The sequence below is a fragment of the Tenrec ecaudatus genome, chromosome 7 (assembly GCF_050624435.1).
Source record: "Tenrec ecaudatus isolate mTenEca1 chromosome 7, mTenEca1.hap1, whole genome shotgun sequence".
In the NCBI taxonomy this organism is placed as follows: Eukaryota; Metazoa; Chordata; class Mammalia; order Afrosoricida; family Tenrecidae; genus Tenrec; species Tenrec ecaudatus.
The window spans coordinates 160546851-160567884 of NC_134536.1; the positions used below are offsets into that span (position 1 = coordinate 160546851).

The 21034-nt window shown below is 58.7% G+C and overlaps 1 protein-coding gene across 2 annotated transcripts; it reads right to left on the minus strand.

Moving 5' to 3' along the window:
• Nucleotides 1-427: 427 nt before the first annotated feature.
• On the minus strand, nt 428-20247 carry VARS1 (valyl-tRNA synthetase 1). Of its 2 annotated transcripts, none has more exons than XM_075555388.1 (30): nt 20066-20247; nt 19393-19814; nt 12949-13083; nt 12717-12855; nt 12427-12560; nt 12244-12328; nt 11954-12054; nt 11717-11844; nt 7923-8087; nt 7695-7776; nt 7247-7366; nt 7054-7162; nt 6881-6975; nt 5785-5875; nt 5485-5609; nt 5286-5389; nt 5045-5203; nt 4851-4941; nt 4657-4762; nt 4505-4575; nt 4291-4416; nt 4088-4192; nt 3942-4010; nt 3585-3663; nt 3328-3455; nt 2855-3010; nt 2559-2765; nt 2366-2477; nt 1932-2257; nt 428-569 (listed from the first exon to the last, which is right to left on the minus strand). In XM_075555388.1, exons 2-30 carry the CDS (start codon nt 19777-19779, stop codon nt 447-449), a joined length of 3858 nt encoding a protein of 1285 aa, XP_075411503.1. In that variant the 5' UTR covers nt 19780-19814; nt 20066-20247; the 3' UTR covers nt 428-446. The 2 variants fall into 2 exon arrangements, with proteins under 2 accessions (XP_075411503.1, XP_075411502.1); XM_075555387.1 differs by having other exon boundaries at nt 12244-12331.
• Between the last annotated feature and the right edge of the window lie 787 nt (nt 20248-21034).

Consider the following 21034-nt stretch of genomic DNA (forward strand, 5'->3'; position numbering starts at 1 on the left):
GGCACGGCTGGCCAGGGTGTGGCATCACAGGGCACTTAGGGCAGAGTTATAATTAACCAGGACTCAGTGCAGGGGAAGGGAGGACAAAGTAGGGCCAGGCCCAGGCCAGGGTGGGTAGCCCCTGGACCCTCCATTCATGCCCGCTGAAGGCCACAGTGGCCGTGGAGCCAGGGGCCGGGCCTGGCTGTGCGCAGTGCGGAGGTGAGTGGAGAGGAGCAGGGAGGAGGGAGGGAGCTAGGAACAGTGACTCAGGCCTGGCACGGTGCCAGGGACGGACCCAGACAGACAGCACCCCACCCCCCCACCAGGCTCGTGTCTCAGTCCCAGGCTGCAGACCTGCGGCTGGCTGCACACACCAGCCCCTCAGCAATACATACCCCCACCCCACCCCCCACCCCTGCCAACACATACACACAGACGGGAATGGTTTTTGTGGCAAAATAAGTTTATTGCTGCAGCCCCATGGGGGCTGCCGGGGCCGTGAGGGTCGGAACGGAGGGTCTCAGCATCTTCTCAAACAGCGCGATGGCCTCGCCCACCTTCCTGAGCTCTGCTTCTGTCTGCTGGAGCTGGGGGCGAAGGGGAACGTCAGGCCCAAGCCCAGACAGAGGCCACTCCACAAAGATGGGTGAGGACCATGGGGGGGGGGGGCAGTGAAGGAGCATGCGAACCTGGTTGGACAAGCCCCCAACAAGCCCCAAGCTCCCACCAGCCCTTTGCTCTCCTCCTCCTCTTCCATCCTGACCATGGCCCCTGGTGGGCCCTTTCCTGGAGTGGTCTGTTCCCAAGGGCAGCTCAGACTCAGAGCCCCACCAAGGGACCAGGCGTGGTAGTTATTTAATCTGCTGTCAATTTGGGATCATGAGGGAAGGGGTGGGGTTTAGCCTGTCAATCAGGTCGCAGCTTGATGACCTCATCTGGAGGCACTCAGGAGATAAACAGCTCACTGGAGGCTGGACACTCGCTTACCCCCTGCGAGACATTCCGGTTGATGCAGACACATGGACCAATGCTAGAGCCCTGGAGCTGAAGGAGCCACTGGCGACGCCCTGCCAGCGCTGTTGGCTAACGTAAGGTGACCAGATTTTAACATTGGTCAAGTGGGACACCAGCAGGACACCACTGATAAAACTCATATCCTGGTGAAATAGCCACATGGCAGCCGAAAACCGTGTACCCTAACTTGTTGTGCATTCTCTCCAAAAATCGGGAGTTTTTAAAAAACGCTGCGGGACTCGGGAAAAATTGTTAAAAATCGGGACTGTCCCGCCAAAAGCGGGCATCTGGTCACCTTAGGCTAATGTCAGACTTCTGGACTTGACCTGGACCAGGCTGTGATGTTTTCTCAATATTCAGTTGCTCTTGTGTATAAAGTTATTCTACACATGAGTGTCTCTGAAGTTGTTTCTCTAGTCTACCCAGACCAACACACCAAGCCTTGGCGCCCCCGTGGGCAGTGTGCAGTGGTCAGGGCACAGGTCCCTAGACCACCATTTGTCGGCAGAGATGACAACCTGCCTGCCCACTCTGCAAGGGTGGCTGGGAACCCCAGGGAAGGCAGGCCCCACTCAACACTCTGACTGTGTTGCGGGCTCCGTGTCTGGGAGCAGGTGTGGCCTGGAGGCAGAGCTGAGCAGGAAGGAGTTAGGCCCGAGGCTCCCTGCCCACCCAGGAGGTCCCGGCCCAGCCCCAGGCTCCGGAGTCCATGATCAGGACAGGATACCGGTCCAAGGTCTGCCTGCAGCTCCCACTGACTGCACTGACCCTCGGCTGCGCCTCCCTCACCTTGCAGACACACCCTGGGCCTGGGCCCTCTGTACCCCCGCTCCCCAGACTTCCTCAGGGTGGGAAGAGGCTGGCCTAGCGGCCCAGACCGAATGATGGAGGAGCTGAGGGCCAAGGAGGTCTGGACCCCCACCCCCCTTGCCCACCTTGGCCGTGTCTGCCTCCTGGACTTCCTGGGGCACCTTGGCGGAGTAGCCGGGGGTGGCCTGGCGCTCCTGCAGACGCTGCGCCTGCCGCTGGGCCTCCCCACGCTTGGCCTGCAGCTTGCTCAGCTCGCGGGCCGGGTCCACCAGCCCCTGCAGCTGCAGGTGGACAGAGCAGCGCTCAGAGGCCAGGGCCACGGCGCAGCCGAGCGGTGCGGATGCCCCCAGGGCCAGGACGGCCACCACTCCGGCGCTGGCCAGCGTCTGCACGTAGGGCGACACGGCTGAGGCCTGGGCCCCCGTGGCCTCATCAGCTACTTCCAGGAAACCTGTGGGGAGAGGGAGGAGGTGAGGCCTGGCCCCTTGGCAGCCCTGGCCTGACACTGGGTGGCCAGAGAGCAGGGAGCGGGGTGGAGGGCGGGTGGGCCGAGGCTCACAGTCAGGCCGGGTGCGGGTGAGGTTGTAGTCAGCGCGCAGGGAGCGCACTGCTCGAGTGATGCTGAGAGCCAGCTCCAGGGCGGCCTCTGCCTCGGGGTCCTTCCAGGAGCACTGGGGGGCAGAGGTGGGGGGTGAGACAGGCTGGAAGGATAAGGCCAGGGCTGCCCCCCCACCCCACCGACACACACACACCTCAGAGGACTCTGGGTAGGGGGTGACACAGAGGCTGGGGGGCGTGTGTGGAGCCCGCCGGGGCAGCCTCTGGTACAGCTCCTCGGTCACGAAGGGCATGAAGGGGGACAGCAGCCGCAGGCCGACGTCCAGGCAGGTGTAGAGGGTCTGCCGGGCACACTCGGCGGCCACCTCGTCCGCACCGTTCAGCACAGGCTTCAGGCACTCCTGGGGTGGGGGTGGGACAGGGGTCAGGGCCGGAGGGCGGTCTGTCTCCTGGCCCAGCTTTGCCTGTCCCGCCCCCGCCCGCCCCTCACCAGGTAGACGTCACAGAGCTCGTAGAGCCAGAAGCTGTACTGGGCGCTGGTGACGGCCGGGAAATCGAAGGCCTGGAAACCTTGGTTGCTGAGCCTCACGGCTTCAGAGAGCCGGCTGCGGATCCAGCGGTCCACCAAGCTCTCGTGGCCTCCAGGCTGCGGGGACACAGCAACCAGGAAGCCCCTTATCCAGGGGTCGGGGCCTGGGGCCCCTCGCCCACGGGGCTGGAACCGCGGGCAGCTTCGCGTTCAGGAGCTAGACTGGATCTGAATCCAAGCTTATGCCCAGGGTCTGGGGGGAGGGACAGACCCCGAGACCCCCGATAGCACTCTGACGCCACATCTTTCCCTGAACTTGTCTGGCCCGTGTCCCTCTGGCGCCCACAGAGCGAGGCTTCAACCACCTGTCTGTGCTGCGGGCCCAAGATGGCTCGACGCCGGAGGGCAGAGACCCAGCCCTGCCCAGGCCTCACCTCAGAGGTGGGGGAGGGCACGAAGGCCTTGCCGAGCCCACGAAGGGCGAACTTGGTGGCGTTCCAGAGCTTGTTGCAGAAGTGCCGGTAGCCCAGTATCCGGTTCACGTCCAGGTTGATGTCCCGGCCTGCGTGGGGGGAAGTGGGGCTCCGCACCAGATTTCCTCCCACCTCCCGCCAAGGGTCAGGGGAGGGCAGAGGGTGGTCCTCCAGCGGGGAGGTAAGAGGGGGCAGGGGAGACGCCGTGGGGGCCGTACCCTGGGAGGTGTAGGCGCAGAGCCCAAACCGGAGGGCGTCGGTGCCACACTCGGGGATCCCCGCCGGGAAGTCCGCCTTCTGCAGGGACAGAACAAGGGACAGGGCATCCTCAGCCAGCCCCCCTCCCACGAAGACACACATCCTGATGACTGTCCTTTCAACGTGCACTTCTGTGACGCTGTCCATTCACCATGAGGGACAAGTGTGTCCCCACCGTGCCTGCCACCCCTCTCTCCAGAGCCACGACTCTGACTCGCCCTCCCCCCGTCGGCACCCACCCGCCCAGCCGCTGCGTGGCGCGAGGACGCTCTCGGGGTTGGCGGTGGCTGGGCGGCACGGAGGCCCGCCGGCCTTACCTGCCCTTCTCTGGCCTTCTCCACCTCACTGGGGTCCAGGTTACTGTGCAGGAGCTGGTCATGGAGGCCCTGTGGGGGACGGGGGTGAGGTGGCCATGGAGACAGCCCCCAGCCCCTCCTGGGCCAGGCTGCGCCCCCAGGCCCACCTGCAGGGAGACCCCATGGATGACGTCCAGGGGGTCGATGACGTTGCCCAGAGACTTGCTCATCTTCCGGCCGTGGGCATCTCGGACGATGGCGTGCAAGTAGACCTATGGGCGGGCAGGTGAGAGAAGGCCCATGCGCCTGAAGCCCTCAGCCCTCCCAGCTCTGTCCAGCGCGGTGGGAGGGGTCTGGGCAGTCCGCGCACCTCACGGAAAGGCAGCCTGCCCGTGAGCTTCAAGCCCAGCATGACCATCCGAGCCACCCAGAAGAACAAGATGTCATGGCCCGTCTCCAGCAATGTCCCCGGGTAGAACACACTTAGGTCTTCTGACTGGGGGGCAGAAAAAGGGGTGTGAGGAGCGAGCCAAGCACCCACCTCCAAGGCCCCACTCCACCCTTGCCTGACCCCAAGAACTCACCTGGCCGGGCCAGCCCAGGATGGAGAAGGGGAAGATGCCGGAGGAGAACCAGGTGTCCAGCACATCCTCATCTGAGGGGGGCCAGAGGTCAGAGGGGCACAGGGAGGACTAGTGCCCAGCCCTGCCCCCGCCGCAGGGGGGGATGTGCTTGCCTTGCTTGAGGCTGATCTTGTCAGGAGCCATTCCAAACCGCTGGGCTGCCTTCCCCCGGGCCTCGGCCTCACTGGCCGCGCTGACCCAGTACTGCTCATCGGAGTCCTGCAGGATGCAATGAGCAACCGGGGCTGCTCGGTCTGAACCCGACCCCGACCCAGCGCCCAGCACAGCCCCAGCGGCCCGTCCTCACCTCCCCAGGGGGCACAGCGGGGTCGCTGACAGTGACGAAGTAGGCTGGGATGCGATGGCCCCACCACAGCTGCCGGGAGATGCACCAGTCCCTGCGGGTGGGGCGAGGGCAGGGGCTCAGGGAGGGCAAGAAGGTGCCCTGGTAGGGCCCTGCTCAGCCCTGCCCCAGGAGCTCCCACTGCAGGCCCTACGCACCGGATGTTGTCCATCCAGGCGTGCCACGTCCGCTGATGGGCCTCCGGCATGATGCGGAGGTCGCCCCGCCGCACGGCTGCGCTGGCGGCCTGCGCCATCTCCCCGCAACGCACATACCACTGCGGCCGCAGCAGCGGCTCCACCACGTCCTTGGAACGGCTGCGGGTCATGGGGGGATGGTCAGCGCCCCCGATAAGCCTCTCCCTCCCTCCCTGCGGCCCCGCCCAGGAACGCCCCTCACTTGCACAGCGGCACCACCATGGGGTTGTCCTTCACGTCCCGGAACAGTCCCTGCTCCTTCAAGGCGGCCAGCACGGCCTTCCGGGCCTCGAACCTGGGCAGGCCCTGGAGGGGGGTGGTGGGGAGGTCTCATCAGGGCCATTCCCAGACACCCCGCCCGCCTCCCGGCTCCAGGCCCAGGCCCTGGCCTGCGGCCTCACCAGGAAAGGAGGGGGCACGTTCACCAGGGCCCCACGGGCGTCCATGATGCTGATGGCCTCCAAGCCGTGCCGCTGCCCCACCTCGTAGTCGTTCTGGTCGTGCGCAGGGGTGATTTTCACGGCGCCTGGGGAGAGGTGGGGTCTTGGGCCAAAGGCGGGGCTCTGGACCCCTGCTTCCCGAAGGGACCCCCAGAACCACAGCCCACGGCCAGCCCGAGCTGACTCTCCTTTCAGACAGCCCGTCTGCCAGCTGGGAGGTGGGGGTTGCCTCGTGGGCCCTGGGACCCGGCCCTTGCTGACCTGTGCCGAACTCCATGTCCACAAAGTCGTCGAAGACGATGGGGAGGCTGCGAGGCAGGAACGGGTGGATGGCGTGCTTCCCCTTCAAGTGCTAGAGTGGGCGACACCCAGGTGAGGCGGCTCACCCGCCGCACGCACCGCGAGGAGCCCACCGCGCCCTTCACCCGAGCCCCCCTCAAACGTGGCAAAGGACGAGACGGCTGTCCAGCACGCGCCATTCCGGTTCATGCGGACACGGGGCGCTCCACAGGGTGGCTGAAATGCCACGAGGAGCCTGGAAGCCCCCCGGATGCCCACATGACAAGGAAAGCTCCCTGAGGCTGCCTGGGAACCAAGGGGTCACCCCTCAGGCTTGGGGAGACCCAGGACGTGATGACGCTCGCGCGCGAGCCGGCTGTTGTGGAAGCGAGGGACCGTATGTACTCGAGTGTCAGCCCAGACACCTAATTTGACCGCACAAGCTGCACTGAAAAGGCGCTGAAAAGCTCCGCTCGTGTGAATTTGGGGCATGCTGGCTGTGCAGGGAGACCGAGCCAGATGCAGCGGTTCCACTGATAGGAAAGGGGTCCCTGTTCCCAGGGTACAAGGAAGTCCCGATGGCAAACCAGAGCACCAGTCTGCTTCCTAAGCTAAGAGGTTTGCATCAGGCACTACTCAAAGCGCCCGCGACTGCTGGGAAGGCCCTGCATGGACACACGGTGTCTGGGAGCCCCTTCAAGTGCACCCTGGCACTGCCAAAGCCAGGGCGGGGGCTGCACGAGCACCTCCTGGGTTCGCCTGCCGCAAGCAGCCGAGGTGGAGAACGTCTCTGGCACCCCGAACCTGGCACGCTACCCTGCAGGGTCAGCGGCACAGGCAGTGGCTTCACCCACAGAACCGGTGAGAAGTACACCCGCTGGACCCGACCCGGGCGTTCAGAACACTGCGCTCCCAGCTCAGCTGCGATGACAGCACAGCGGCACAGGCTCTGCTCGGCTCCACCTCCCGGCCCCGGCTCCTTCAGGGTGGCACGGCCATAGGTGGGCGGTGGTGGTTCTCTCTGAGGCTTCTGCTCCCACCCCACCCCACCCCCACCTATGGGCTGAGTCCCACCCACCTGGTATCTGGGGTCTTTGGGATGCACGGCTACGGCCACGTCACCCAGCATCGTCTCGATCCGTGTCGTCGCCACTACCACCTCCTCATCGCTGTCTGGGGGACAAATGGTCCTGTGGAACCCACCTTGGCTGCCCCCGCCCGGCCCCACCCCGACGCAGCTCATGATCCCACCTGAGCCTTGGATCTTGTAGGCAAAGGAGACAAGGACCCCAAACTCCACCTTCTCCTTGTAGCCGGGGACGGAGAGCAGGGTGCGGCCTGGCAGCTCCTTCTTGTCGACCTGTGAGGCGGGTGTCGAGAGGAGTCCAGGGGCTGGGCTGGGCAGAGGGGGCGAGGGCCTGGCGGGGCAGGGGCAGGGACACACCTCAATGTCGGAGATGGCGGAGTTGAGGGTGCAGGACCAGTTGACCAGGCGGGTGCTGCGGTAAATGACCCCCTCCTCGTGCAGCCGGACAAAGGCCTCGGTTACAGCCGCTGAGAGTTTCTGGGGGAGCGAGCAGGCAGAGAGATGGCGCTGGGTGCCCCAGGGCCCAAACAGACACGCCAAGGCCGCAGAAAGCAGACACCCAGGAGGGCGCCAGCGCCGCCTCCCGGCACACAGGCGCTGTGGACTGGGAGGGGGTTCCTTTTTGGAGAAAGGAGAGGAGCAGGGCGCAAGGGCAGGGGCAGAGAATCGTGGGAGCGCGGGTAATGGGGACACTGAGCGGCCTCGTGGGCCATGGACAGGAAAGGAGGGGAGAGGAGTCTCTCCATGGTCCCTGGTGGCTTCCGTCCATGCCCCCTGACCCAGCCCTGAGGCTCATTCCACTCACAGGGTCCATGGTGAAACAGGCTCGATCCCAATCCAAGGAGCTGCCGAGCTTTTTCAGCTGGTGGTAAATGCGGTCGCCTTTCCTAGGAGCGGACAGACAGGCCAGGGTCAGCTCTCAGGCCTGGGCTGGAGGGGGTCACTGATGCCTTGGACGTGACCGGGGCCTGGCCGCCAGCTGGCCCTCAGCCCTGCGGAAAGGAGGCCCGGGGCAAGGGCGCCGCATACTCACTCCTCCTTCCACTTCCAGACCTCCCGCAGAAAGGCCTCGCGGCCCAGCTGGTGCCGGCTCAGCCCCTGTTCACGCCACAGCTTCTTTTCCACCACCACCTGGGTGGCAATCCCTGCGTGGTCACAGCCAGGGTTCCACAGGGTGGTCTCCCCACGCATTCGATGCCTAGGGGGGCAGGTGGAGGACCAGGCTCACCCCCGGGCTGAGCCAGAGACTCAGCTCAGCCGGGGTGGCCGAGCACCAACAGGAGAGTGGGCTGGTGGGTAATCTGCTCCCATGAAGGTGACAGCCTGAGAAACCCAACAGACGGTTTTCCTCTGACACAGAGTCACTGGGAGTCGACCCCTCTGTACTCTGTAGCACAGGACCGCCAGGCAGGGAGGGAAACTGCGCTACAGCTGCCTGCTTTCGTTACAGCAGCGTGAAGACAGAGACGGCTGTCAGGGAGACGTCAGACGGCAAGCGTCTTAGAATGCATTACAGTATTTCTTACTGTGGAGGGAGGGTGCGGTGGAAAGGGGGAACCGACCACAAGGATCTACATAGAACCCCCTTCCTGGGGGGACAGACAACAGAAAAGTGGGTGAAGGGAGACGTCAGACCGTACAAGATACGACAAAATAATAATAATTTATAAATCATCAAGGGTTTGTGAAGGAAGGAGGAGCGGGGAGGGAGGGGGAAAACGAGGAGCTGATATTAAGGGCTCAAGTAGAAAGCAAATGTTTTGAGAATGATGATGGCAACAAATGTACAAATGTACTTGACACAATGGATGGAAGGATGGGTTGTGCTAAGAGTTGTACAAGGCGGTTTCCAAGGCTCAATTCCCTGAGTTGCTGAATCCGCCCGCAAGCCTCCCAATAAAGCCTGCTTCTAAACTTTGAGGAAAAAAAAAAAAGAGTTGTACAAGCCGCCAATACAATGATTAAATAAATTTTAAAATATCCATGACCCGAAAAAAATAAATACCCGCCCCCAAATTTCTTATTAAAGTCCAAAGGAAGTCAAGAGTCCAAAGTGGGAGGGCGGGGAGGATACTGTGAGGGACAATTAGGGGAAAATCCCTTATCTTCCGAATCCATTTTTCTAGGAACTTGTTGAAGTCCTAAGGAAGATTGATAACCAAGAAAGAAAAGAGTAGCCCCACTAGGGGGCAGAGCTGAGGGCCAACAAAGGTGAAATCAGTCAATTCTACACCGGAAACAAGTTCAACTGACAAAAGCAGAGAGAGAGAGAGAGAGAGAGAGAGAGAGAGACAGAGAGAGAGACAGAGAGAGAGAGAGAGAGAGAGAGAGAGAGAGAGAGAGAGAGAGAGAGAGAGAGAGAGAGAGTGATTTACAGCACGAAACCAAACACTCAGTGCCCTCAAGTGGATGCCGACTCACAGTGACCCGAAGGGATGGAAGCACCACCTCCCTGGGCTTCCTAGAGCGGAGCTCTTACCGGAGTAGAAAGCCTGGCCTTTCTGCGGGGCGCGGCCCGTGGTTCAAAGGGCCGGCCTTGTAGCTAGCAGACCAATGCACAACACCCCCGCCACCAGGGCTGGGGTTGATTTACCATAGCCATCACCCCTCTCCCCACAACCAAGAAAACCAGAAAGGGGGTAGCTGCTGAGATCAACACAGGGTCCTTGCCTGCTGAGACTGCGCGTGTCCAACCAACACCTGGTTTCTCGGTTTGGAGGTTTAAGGTCCTGGTGTGAGGGGCATCCTGGTTAATTGGCCTCACAATGGGTTCAGTGCTTCTGTCCTACCTCCTGACTGGGGGGGTGGGGTCAGGAGCAGAGGAGGACATGGAATTTGAGACTAGCTGCTTCTATGAGCCACCTGGCTCCTTTCCCCCAGTCGAGGACTGGACAGTGCCTGGATATCATTATTAAGGTGACCAGACGTCGGACACTCCTGATTTTTAACAATTTGTCCCGCGTCCGACAGCGTTTTAAAAAAGTCCCGATTTTTGGAAAGAATGCATGGACAAGCTAGGGAACACGGTTTCCGGCGGCCATGTGGCTATTGCACCAGGATGAGAGTTTTGTCAATGGTGTCCCGTTTTACCAATGTGGTCACCTTCGTTATGGAAAATTTGGTCCGGGATTTTATACAGTTAGTCCCCGACTGAGGACGTATTCCAGGGACAACAAACCACCTTTAGACTAGTCGGGCTTGGTCTGGGCTTTCTAATCTGTGGCGTATAATTTGCTGATGTTATTCTCAGATGCCAACGTGCAGACATTATTTAAAGACACACAGACAGTGGATTTATAAACCTCCTAATCAAAGGCAGTAATTAAAAGAGAGAACAGTAACAGTATTCCACTTACGTCAGAACCAATTGACAGTGGTTACTGGCAAGGAGCCCTGCTCTGGGTCAGGGGCCACCTGTACAAGATTGCTGACCCAAAGGGGGCAGAGGCAGAACGGAGTTTCTAATCAGATTTTGAGCCATGGGGGCTGAGCCCCGGAAACCACTACTACCCTGACATCACCTTGAATCTTCAAAAAGCGTCCCCTGAAGTCTACGCAAAACCAAGCAATAGTTTACAGCGTAACTGGTTAAGATGGGATCTCTTAGCAAAGTTCAGAACAAACCACAAACCCACAACCACAACCACAAATGCTGCAGGGGGTGCAGAGGCGGGGACGCTCACTCCCTGCTGGTGGGGCTGACGTCACTGTGCACAGCAGTGGGGGACTTCTGTCCCACACAGCCAGCACCCCCCTGGCTGGCTACGTGCCCGAAAGAGTAAGTGTCACGACACGGACAGACAACGTGCACCCCCCTGTCTTCGCCGCGAGTGTAGACACAACCGAGAAGCCGTCGGAGGGAGGAAGGGTGGCAACAGGCAGACCGTGGAACCGTGAGCAGAGCTGAACAAAGCCGAAAACGCCAAGGAAGCACCGCGCTCACAGCACGGGTAGGTCTGGGAAAGCTGACGTGGAACGAAGCGAGTGGACCGCAAAAGGATACATATTTGTATGAGAACATGGTTATACAAGCACGATCAAGACAAAGATTCTCACAGACACGGAAACAGACTTTGGGAAGGAGGGTGCGGTGGAAAGGGGGAACTGATTACAAGGATCTACATAGAACCTCCTTCCTAGGGGACGGACAACAGAACAGTGGGTAAAGGGAGACATCAGACAGTGTAAGATATGACAAAATAATAATTTACAAATTATCAAGGGTTCATGAGGGAGTGGGGGAAGGAGGGGGAAACACGAGGAGCTGATACCAAGGGCTCAAGCAGAAAGCAAATGCTTTGAGAATGATGATGGCAACAAATGTACAAATGTGCTTGTGCGAGCCAATAAAATGATTTAAAAGAAAGAAACAGACTTTGCCGGGTGGGGGGCGGGGCGAATGGGGAGAAGTGAAACAGTTGGCTAGAAGGCAGACAGGGGCTAACTCGGGGGAAGGGGAGACAGCACTCCCAAGGAGGCGGAAGAGAAACGGGACGGGCGGGGGGGGGGGGGGGGGGGCAGGGGGAGGCGAGGGCAGGCTGTAAGAGGGTGGTAAAGGAACCCTAAGGGTAACATTATAGGAACAGAGACAGCCACGCGGTCCGAGGCCTTTCCGGTCAAAGGAGTTGGGCGAGCGGCTGATGAATGGGGAATGTGAACCCGCACCTAGCTCACCACGGGAAACCACGGAGGGCCTGTCTCTTGGGTCCCATCTCCACGGGGTCAGATGGCAAACAGCGATTCAGGGGCTTGGGCGGGGCAGCGTGAGGGGACTCAGAGGAGGGAGCCCCGGACAGGAGGGGGCGAGGGGCCAGCAGCTCAGCTCACCATCGGGTCAGCGAGTCCTGGATGGCGTTGGTGAGCGCGTGGCCCAGGTGCAGGGAGCCCGTCACGTTGGGGGGCGGGATGCACATCATGAAGACGCCGTGGGGATTCGGAGCGGACACGCTGGAACGCTGAAGCCCGGGGAGCAGAGACTGCCTTGGAGCCTCAGGTCACCTCTCCCCACCTCATCCCAGCGCCCATCCCATCCCCTCTGGGCCTGGGGTGGCAGCACCCACTTACCCCGTACTCCGGCTTGAAGAAGCCCTGCTGCTCCCACCAAGGGTACCAGGCGGCCTCCACATACCGAGGACTGTAGGAGTCGGGCATGGTGCCACTGACATCTGGGGGAGAGGGCAGGTGCCGGCGGTGTCAAGGCAGTGGGGAGCTCTGGAGCTCACCCCGTCACATCACAAGGCAGTGTTGGGGGCCTGGGGGGGGGTGTCTGCCACCTCACCAGGCAAAGCAGTGGGAGGGGCAGAAGCTTGTGGGAGTGGACGTCAAAGGCAGGAGCCCCCTTCCCAAGCTAGCACCTTTCTTTTCCCCGGGTGGAGTTGGGATGTCATAGATAGTGATCCCAAGATCCCGTTTTTCCTTCTTCTCTGGTTTGGCTTTCTTCTGCTTGAGAAGACAAAGACAATCAAAGGCCTAGACACCCCCGCCAGCCCCCCAGCCAACACACCGGCCTTCCACCAGCAGCACCCCTGGGCCCCTACCTCCCCTGAAGGGGCCTGCTGCTGCTGCTGGATCTTCTGCTGGAATTTCTCCAGCTTCTCCCGTTTCTTTGCCTCTTTCTTGAGCTGAGCAGCTGTCTTCGGTGGTGCAGTGGCCTCGGGGCCTGGAGAGGGCCCTAGAAATGCAGTCTGAGCCTGAGGCTGCTGGGGACCCTGCACTGTGCTGATCCTCCCACCATTCCCCCTCCCGCCCGGCCGGTCCCAGAGCGTCGGCCAGTCTCCAGAAAGAAGCGAGCTGCCTGGAGGCTCCAGAGACCCCCAACCCTGCTCACCTGGCTGTTGGGAGAGGGGCCTGGCCCCAGAGCACAGAGCCACCTCTCCCAGCACGGCTCGGAATTCAGGTTGATGGACGCACGTGATAAACCAGCGAGTCACGTTACCCCACACACAGCGGGCCGAGGGGTCCAGGACCTGGGACGCGGGGAAAGGAGAGTCGCCCTTTCTGCCCCTCCAATGGAGTCTGAGGGCGCTGCCTGCATGCCTCCCCGGGCCCCACGGACTCACGTATCGGAAAGGCAGCAGCAGGGCTGTGACGGCCGCCAGGTCGGCCAGCGTCGGGGCTTCCCCAGCCAGGTACGTGTGCAGCCGGAGCCACTCCTCCAAGGGGCTCAGGGCCCGGCTCAGGGCCCCCAGGGCCGCCTGGCAGGGAGAGGAAGGGGCGTGAGGCAGGGGCTGGCTCACCTCGATTGCCACCTGGCCTAGGAACCCGGTCTAACTGGCCTCCTCCACTCCCACAAATCGCAGAGACGAACTGTCTCCTCTGAAGTGGTCACAACAAGAACGTCTCCTCCTCATCCTTTGAACTTATCTCCACCACACACTTATTACATGCCAGGTACACGCGAGGCAACCGACTATGCTGTCAGCAGTGTCCAGAGCTGAGAGGCTCTACCACGGTCCTGGACACGCCTGCTGCATAAGCCCCCGCTCTCTCGGAGTGCTGAAAAGCAAGGACTCAGGTGTTTTCATGCACCTCAGAGGCATGTGGGAGTTGGCCAGCGACTACAGAAGACGAATGAACGCGTGGGTTTTCATGGTGGGGCCGGAGAGGAAGACTGACGGCACCAACACACCTGTCTTAAAGCGAGAGCCACCAGAATGCTCCTGGGAAGCCAGTTTGGGGAGACTTTTGTCTTGGGGCCTTTGGTCATGCGGTCAGGAGAGACCAGTCCCCAGAGAAGGATATCGTGCTTGGTAAAGTCGAGGGGCAGCCAAAAGGAAGACCCTTGACACGATGGATTGACAGTGGGACAGGACAGACTGACAGCGGCTATGACAACAGGCTCAAACTTAAGTACCACTGTGAGGCCGGCGCAGGCCTGGCAGGGCTTTGTCCTGCCGCACGCGGGATCGCTGTGAGTTGGAGCTCACTCAGTGACACCTAACGACGTGTGTGGCCACTCAGCAACTGCTTCAACCAGTGTCTGTCAGGCACCGGCCATGTGCCTAGCGAGGATCCAGAGTGGCGCAGTGGGTACACTCAACAGGACAAAGCAATGGCTGTGGGCATCCATGCAGAGGACAGTCTTAGGACCCCATGGGGCGGCCCCACACTCTCCTAGAGGGTCAATGGCAACAGGTGTGGGTTTGTGCCTGGCAGGAGCCCTCAGGTGGATACGTGGGCAACGTGCTTATGGATTAACGGAAGGTTGGCAGGTACAGAGCCCGCCCACAGAGGCCTCATGAGAAAGGTCTGGTGATAAGCCCTCTGAAAAAGTACAACTCGCCGAGAGGCTTGCAACCGCTAACGGCAACACGGGTCAATACTGTGAAGTATGGAACCCGGCACTAACCGCGGTCTGTGAATTGCTCGGTGACGCCAAGTTGGGTTTCCACACATAGCAATCCCGTGTACAAAAAAACCAAGCCACAACCCAGCGCTGCGCCATCCTCACAAGTGCTGCTGCTGGGCCTACTGTCGTAGCCACCGTGTCTCTCTCCTGATGACGACGTCCCTCTTCAGGGCTCGTCTCTTCCATCCCATCCACGGCCAAAGCACGCGCGATGCCGTCTCGTCATCAGGACTTCCGAGAAGCAGTCCGGCTGCAGTTCTCCCAACACGGATCTGCGAGTCCTGCTGGAGGCCCAGAGTACAGTGGATACTGTCTCCCCGGCACCGGGTCGCCAACACCTCGAGTCTTCTTGATGCCGCGTCCATGCGTGTGACGTGACTATAAGAACCAAGGCTTGGACCAGGAACACCTTAGTGGTTGGAGGCACGCCCCTGTTCTTCAGCGCTCGAAGACGTGGTGGGCGGCAGCTGTGCCCAATGCTGCACCATGGGTGGACTCCTGAACTGTGGCTTCGACCGGACTTGGTTGTGGAGCTAAGCAGATGGCACGCTTTGACAACTTCGGTCATGTCTTGGTGTTCTCTGGGGTCCAGAGACGCGGGCCCACACAGGTGAGAGGGGGACGGGAGCATATTCCGGAGTACAGCGAGGATATCAGGATGTGTGTGTCTTCCTTCGCTGCAAATATAATCCTGAACGTGGCGGGGCATCCAGGAGACAACATGACAACCTCAAATCCATTAGGGAATGAGCCGTGGGGGCTCAGACCAACATCAGAAGCACACGCACAAACATACACACAGAAGCTCTGGCACTCCTTCAGTGTTTGGAATTAAACACATAGCCCGCCTAGGTACGTAACTGGAAAATACGGGAAACTCCTATTTGTAATATAAACTTAAAATAGTTCGCAAGAACCAAAATCAACCCATGGAAAACCTGATGGATCTTTGATGATGGGTCTTCTCCATCAGTTAGGAGGGACCGTTGATCCAGAGGGAGAGGAAACACATCTTTGGGGGGGGCTTGGGCGCAACCACAGACAACAGGACTTCTGGCCAAGCAACTATGAATCCGTACTGTTGGGGCCTTCATTCTATCCCTGGGGGTCGCAGCGGCTGAACCAAGAAAGAAGACTTATGTGGGTACCCCCAGAAACTACTCCATGAAGGATGTTTTTGAAGAGATGAGGAAAGCTGGTCTCTTTTAGAGTGTAAAGCAATTTGGGAAGGCCAGGAATTTCTTTGGATTGACTTCTACGGCAATTGTCACTGGTCACTGCTCCTGAACTATGAAACATGACTGTGTGGGATAGGAATTGTGTCTCTGGATAAATGAGCAATTAAAGAAGCGTTAGTATAAAAAAAAAAAAAGAAGAAGAAAACCCAGCCAGTGCCCATCAATGGATGGATGGGTGGATAAGCCAGCTCCAGTGCCCACATCCAATGGAAAGCTGCAGGATTCTGAAGAGTAACTGATGTCCACAAGATACTGCCCACCACGGAGGACTCTGGAGAAGAGCTTATGGTGAGTGAGTAAGTCAGTCACGAAAGAGGAATACGATATGGCCCCGCTATTGAGAACACCCAGAGTAGTTATCTCCAAAGAAAGCAAGGTCCGCTGATGGTTCCCAGGGATCGGAGGGAGAGGGATGGGGAATCACGTCCTAGATGGTAAATACGCATTACTTTAGGTGCCGGGAAAGACAAGACCAAGTGTGGGTGAAGTCAACACACCATGAGGAAGGAGAGGGAAGCTGCTAAGAATATGAGAAAGGGAGACGTGTGGGGTACAGGACATAGAGCAGACACAATTCTGCAACAATACGAAATTGCACCCCGAAGTGTGTGTGGCAGCACAACACGCGTGGATGCACATGAGGCGAAGTCCAAACAGGTTCCATCAAACAGTGGCTGCCCCCAGGATGTGCTGGGCCAGTTGAATCCACAGGCAGAAATGCCGATTCAGAGGTCATGGTGACCCAACGGGGGTCTGTCTGCATGATAGGCTTTTCTCAAAGGACACAGGACTATCACAGGGGCTTATTCGGAAGACATGAGAAAACGGGAAACGGGTGGGAAAAGGCCAGGTTAAGTTGTGCCAAGGAGGTTTTTTCTATCACAACAGTGGACCAGAGCCTTTTTTCAAGGAGCGCAAGGGCGGTGCTATGAGAATTACATTGGAAAATCCCACCCAACCCTACCTGCCAGCCCGGCTCCAGCCCCATCCCGGCGTCATTTCTGTTTCCCAGATTCAAAGAGCACTTAACAGGATGTCAGTCAGCCAAGGGTAGTGTTCTTCAGGGCAGGGTAAGAGAAATGGAACCGACCTAGTGGAGGATCAGTCGGGAAACAACAGCTTCACGTTTTGATGTATGATTTTATAACAATACCTTTAAAATGTGCCCTCGTATACGTATATCGAAAGTCATACGAGAATAAATGCGTGGACATGGGCAACCTTTACAAACCACTCAAACTCACTGCTGATCTAACTCCTAGCGGCGCTGGACGATGGAGTAGAAGAACTCTATAAGGTATCTGAGGGTCGGAAGCAGACTGTCTCCTGTCCAGTTGAGCTGCTTGTGGGTTCAACCCGCTCAACTCCCCGTGAGGAGTCCAAAGTTTAACCCACAGTGATACTGGTGGATTCTCTATGTATGTATACATTTGTGTGAGCCGTACATATCCACATATATCACACACCAAACATACCTAACAACTCCTACGACTGACTGGTTTACCAGCTCCAGGGCCTTGAGATCACAGTCTCAGGGCCACTTTGACAGTGACGCAGTCCACAGTGATGGTGCCTGGAGTGGGGGCTTACAAGCTTGCAGGCAGCCACATCTAAGATCTCTACTCATAGGGCTCAAGAGAGAACAATGGGACTCAAAAGATCAAAGGGGGAATCAAGCCACCGGGTTAATGGCCCACAGGAGGGGCAACCCCTTTAAACTTGAGACCAGAAGAATTAGATGGTGCCCGGCTACACCAATCAGAACAGGAGCGACCACCGAGAATGGAAGAACAGGACCGAACAAAACTCAACTTCTTTTAAAAGTCCAGAGCTACTGGGCTAAAAAAAGACGAGAGGAACTCCCAAGGTGAGCACTCTAACATGACTTTTAAACAGGGAATGGAAACCGTCTCTGCAGGTCACCCTTCAGCCAAAGAGTAAACTGACTCACAAAGCAAAGGGGACTGCAATTGAGTCACGTGCTCCCTTCACATACATGAGCACGCACAGTCAACCTTGTCTCAAAAACGAAGGCCAGAAGGCAGGGCAGCCAGGAAAGCTAGATCAACAGAAACAGAACCGATACAGTAGACACAGTGACTAAGTCGACACACTGCAAAAACTGGAACCAGTGGCATAAAATAAAAGTTGCTTCAAAAAAACCTCCCTGCCAGTAAGTCGATTCTGACTCAGTGAAACCTCTGTATCAGTGGTTCTCAACCTTCCTTATGCTGGGACCCTTTAATACAGTTCCTCATGTTGTGGAGAATCCCCAAACATAAAGTGAATTTTGTTGCTACTTCATCACTGTCATTTTGCTACTGTTATGAATCGGGTGACCCCTGTGAAAGGGTCGTTTGACCTCCGAAAGGGTCGCGACCCACAGGTTGAGAACTGCTGCTCTATAGGGTTTCTAAGACTGTAATTCTCTACGGGGCGGACGTCACCATCTTTCTCCCAGTAGGACAAAGCAGCACTGTCCCTTGTGAGTTCCAAGACTGTTACCTCTTCATGAGAAAGAAAGTATTGTCTTTCTCCCAAGGAGCAGCTAATGGTTTAGAACTGCTGACCTTGCAGTGTGTGTGTGTGGGGGGGGGGGCATTCGGTGGAGAAGACAGGTAGGACGATTAGGGATAAAGGGGGTTGTCTCCACTGAATGCCTAAACGAAGATGAGCTGGTCAGGTTGAAATCCAGGTGTTTGCAGGGAATCAGGCACACCTCAGACACCCCTGAGGATGATCCAAAACTGGGCAGGCACAGACCAAGGTCACCTAGGCCCAAGTGACAATCAACCGGGGCAGCGCACTAGACAACAGCAACATGGTCACACATGCACCTTAACTTAGCCACTAAGGACAGCCAATATCCTTAACCTCAGGTGGCGGTGGGCAGGGATTAAAAGCAGAGGCCCAGGGCAGTGGTCTCTCTCTTGTTCCTGAACTCCTTTTTCCACAGGGTTTTTCTGGCCCCCCTGAAGCAGCCATTTTCAGTCTTTGAACTTTCCTCCGGTCTTGCATGCTGTCTAGAGATAGCATGTATGACAGATACGGTGCTGCCGCAAACTTGCCTTTCCTCCTGAAAGTTACTTGGATTACAAAAATGCTGGGGGGTGCAGGGGTTGTGTGTGTTTCGGACACCTGATGCCAACAGCTCAATAGAAGGTAAGTGTCTACAAAAGAATGATGGCAACATCTGTAAAAAATATGCTCCATACACTTGATTTATGGATTGTTACAAGAGTTGTAAGAGCCCCAATAAAATTATCTTTTTATTAAAAAAATTATGAACCCCCCCAAAAAAAGTGCTTCTGATGCGTGAATATTCTTCCTTCCCAGAAATCTAGCAGAGACAACCCCTTTTATCCCTGATCTCCCTACCAGCCACATTTCAGTGAGTAAATGATGAAATACTAAGTATCCACCACGTGCTCAATGCTTTACCAGAAGCTACACAGCCACTGAGCCACACCCACCGTCTGGAGCGGCTGCTACAATGTGTGCATGGATCCTTTACACTTATCACCTCTTTCCCCAAATTCATTTGTCACTTCATCTCTTCTTTACCGTCCTCTCTCCCCACCCTGTCTAATCACTCACCTTGTCTCCCCGTCACTCTTTTCCCCCCATTTCAAAGTAACCCCTACTCTCCCCAGTGTCTCACTCAGCCTAACATTTAGTCCAAGTTTTTAAAGGGCAAGGCACTGGGCTCAGTGCCCCCCACACATCTTTTCGTCTCCTCACCAACTCCCAGAGGCAGTAAGTGCATGACTTTTGTGCGGGACGTGGGGAAATCAAAGGTTTAAGAAACCTGCTCAGGGTTTCCACACCGCGTGGTAATTTGGATTTGATAGACCTGTCCTCTTCCTCCTCATTAGTCATCCTAATCTGTACTTCCTACTTCGAATCTTTGCACTCACCTGGGGGTCCTGGGTTGAGTTTCGGAGGCCCAAGGCTGGCAACGTGGCCCCACAGGCGGCTGGTACGAGTTCCGTGTCGGCATAACTGACCCACTGCTGGACAAGGGCAGCTTCCCTGCTCCCCCCGGGTCCCCCCAAGCCTGCTGGCCACAGCAGCTGGGCCACAGCCGTGGCCCCCCACACCCAAAGCCCACCGGGCCCTTGCTCCAGGGCAGGCAGGCGGGGTGGGGGTAAGGGAGTCCTGCTAGTGGGAGGTGGCTGAAGACAGATGCGAGGGTGACCACCCCCCCAGCCGGGGCCGTCGCCAGCCTCCCCATAGCGCGCGGCTATGAGGGCTCGAAGGCTGGGGAAGGCATCAGGTTGTGGGGAGACGTAGAGGATGGACATGGTTATTGCGAAGGCTCCGAACGAGATGGAAAACCCTAGAGAAAAAGAGATAAGGGGTGATGAGGGATCCAGGGAGTCCTTTGGAAAGCGATCGGACCCTGCCACAAGCGCGCCCCTAGGGTTAGGGGTCTGACAAAGGTTCAGGAACCCAGGGTCGGGCTTCCAGATCGCCAGGGACTGGGGCGGGGGGGGGCGGGGGCCCGGGATGACCACTGTCCTTCCGACTTTAAGGGGCTTGGCGGCCTGCGGCGTCCGGAGGGACCCCGTTCGAGCCGCGTGTACGTACTGGATGGAGGTGATCTGCCCGGCCCGGCCGCGGCGGGATAAGCCCGGCGGCGCTGGTTGAGGAGTCGGGCAAGTGGGGGGCAGTGACAGCCTTGGTGGAGGGGCGGGGGATGCTCCTTTCCCGCGACCGTCTCTCAGGCCGCCGCTGCCCACGTGTCCCCGTGCGCCCGCCCCTTTGTGACCGAGAGCGCTCTTCCGGGCCCGCGGGTCCTGGCGCGGGCGGCCTCGTCCCGCCTGTGTGCAGGCACCGCCGGCCCTGTCCCGGACACTGGCCGCGACGCCCGCCCTGCCCGCGCGGCGGCGGGGGGCACACAGCGGGGAGCGGACGCGGGGGCCAGGCCCCGCGCGAGGCGCACACCCGGCCGGAGGAGGCGCTTGGGGCCTGCGCTGCCGTCAGGCGCTGCCGCGGACACCCCCGAGGGGTCCTCCGGGAGGGCGGGGCCGAGCGGGCCTCCGGGCTCTGCCCCACAGGTGCGGAGCGAGGCGCTCCTTCCTGGTAGAGCCCGCGAGCCCCCTCCTCCCTGAGCCTCGCGTCCTCCTGCTTTCGGGCGGCGCACGGAGGCACCCTAAGGCCCCTTTAACGCTGTGGGTTCTCGTCGGTGGCGGAAACGCATTGGCTGATGGTCCAGCAATGCCCAGTCGCGAGTCTAAGCGGTATAAAATTGGCTCGTTTTAGGTTTGCCTCTGTCTATGGTTAAGTCTGCAAGACTAACCGCTTTGACTGGAGTTAGAAACCCAAAACGTTTTGTGGGTTTGGGCGCTTCGCACTTAAATAGAAACAGGTGTGAGGGCAGCTGCGGGGTGGAACCGCCCCCCACCCCCACCCCCAAGTTGGCCTTTGTTGACCTCTAAGGCCAACAAGGAGGGGTGAACAGACCAAGAGGGGCTGGGGGGGCACCGATGCTAAGGCTCAGGTCTTCCTGGTCACGTGAGGCCTTTAAGTTGGAGGTTCACTGGGTTCAGAGCAAGC

Excerpts from the sequence above, each read along its gene's own strand:
- VARS1 (XM_075555387.1), bottom strand. The coding sequence starts at position 19,779 with ATGTCCATCCTCTACGTCTCCCCACAACCTGATGCCTTCCCCAGCCTT. Across the intron at positions 12,332-12,426 it reads AGCAGGCCCCTTCAGGGGAG|CAGAAGAAAGCCAAACCAGA; the intron begins GTAGGGGCCCAG and ends TGTCTTCTCAAG. Across the intron at positions 2,258-2,365 it reads CACCCGCACCCGGCCTGACT|GTTTCCTGGAAGTAGCTGAT; the intron begins GTGAGCCTCGGC and ends CTCTCCCCACAG.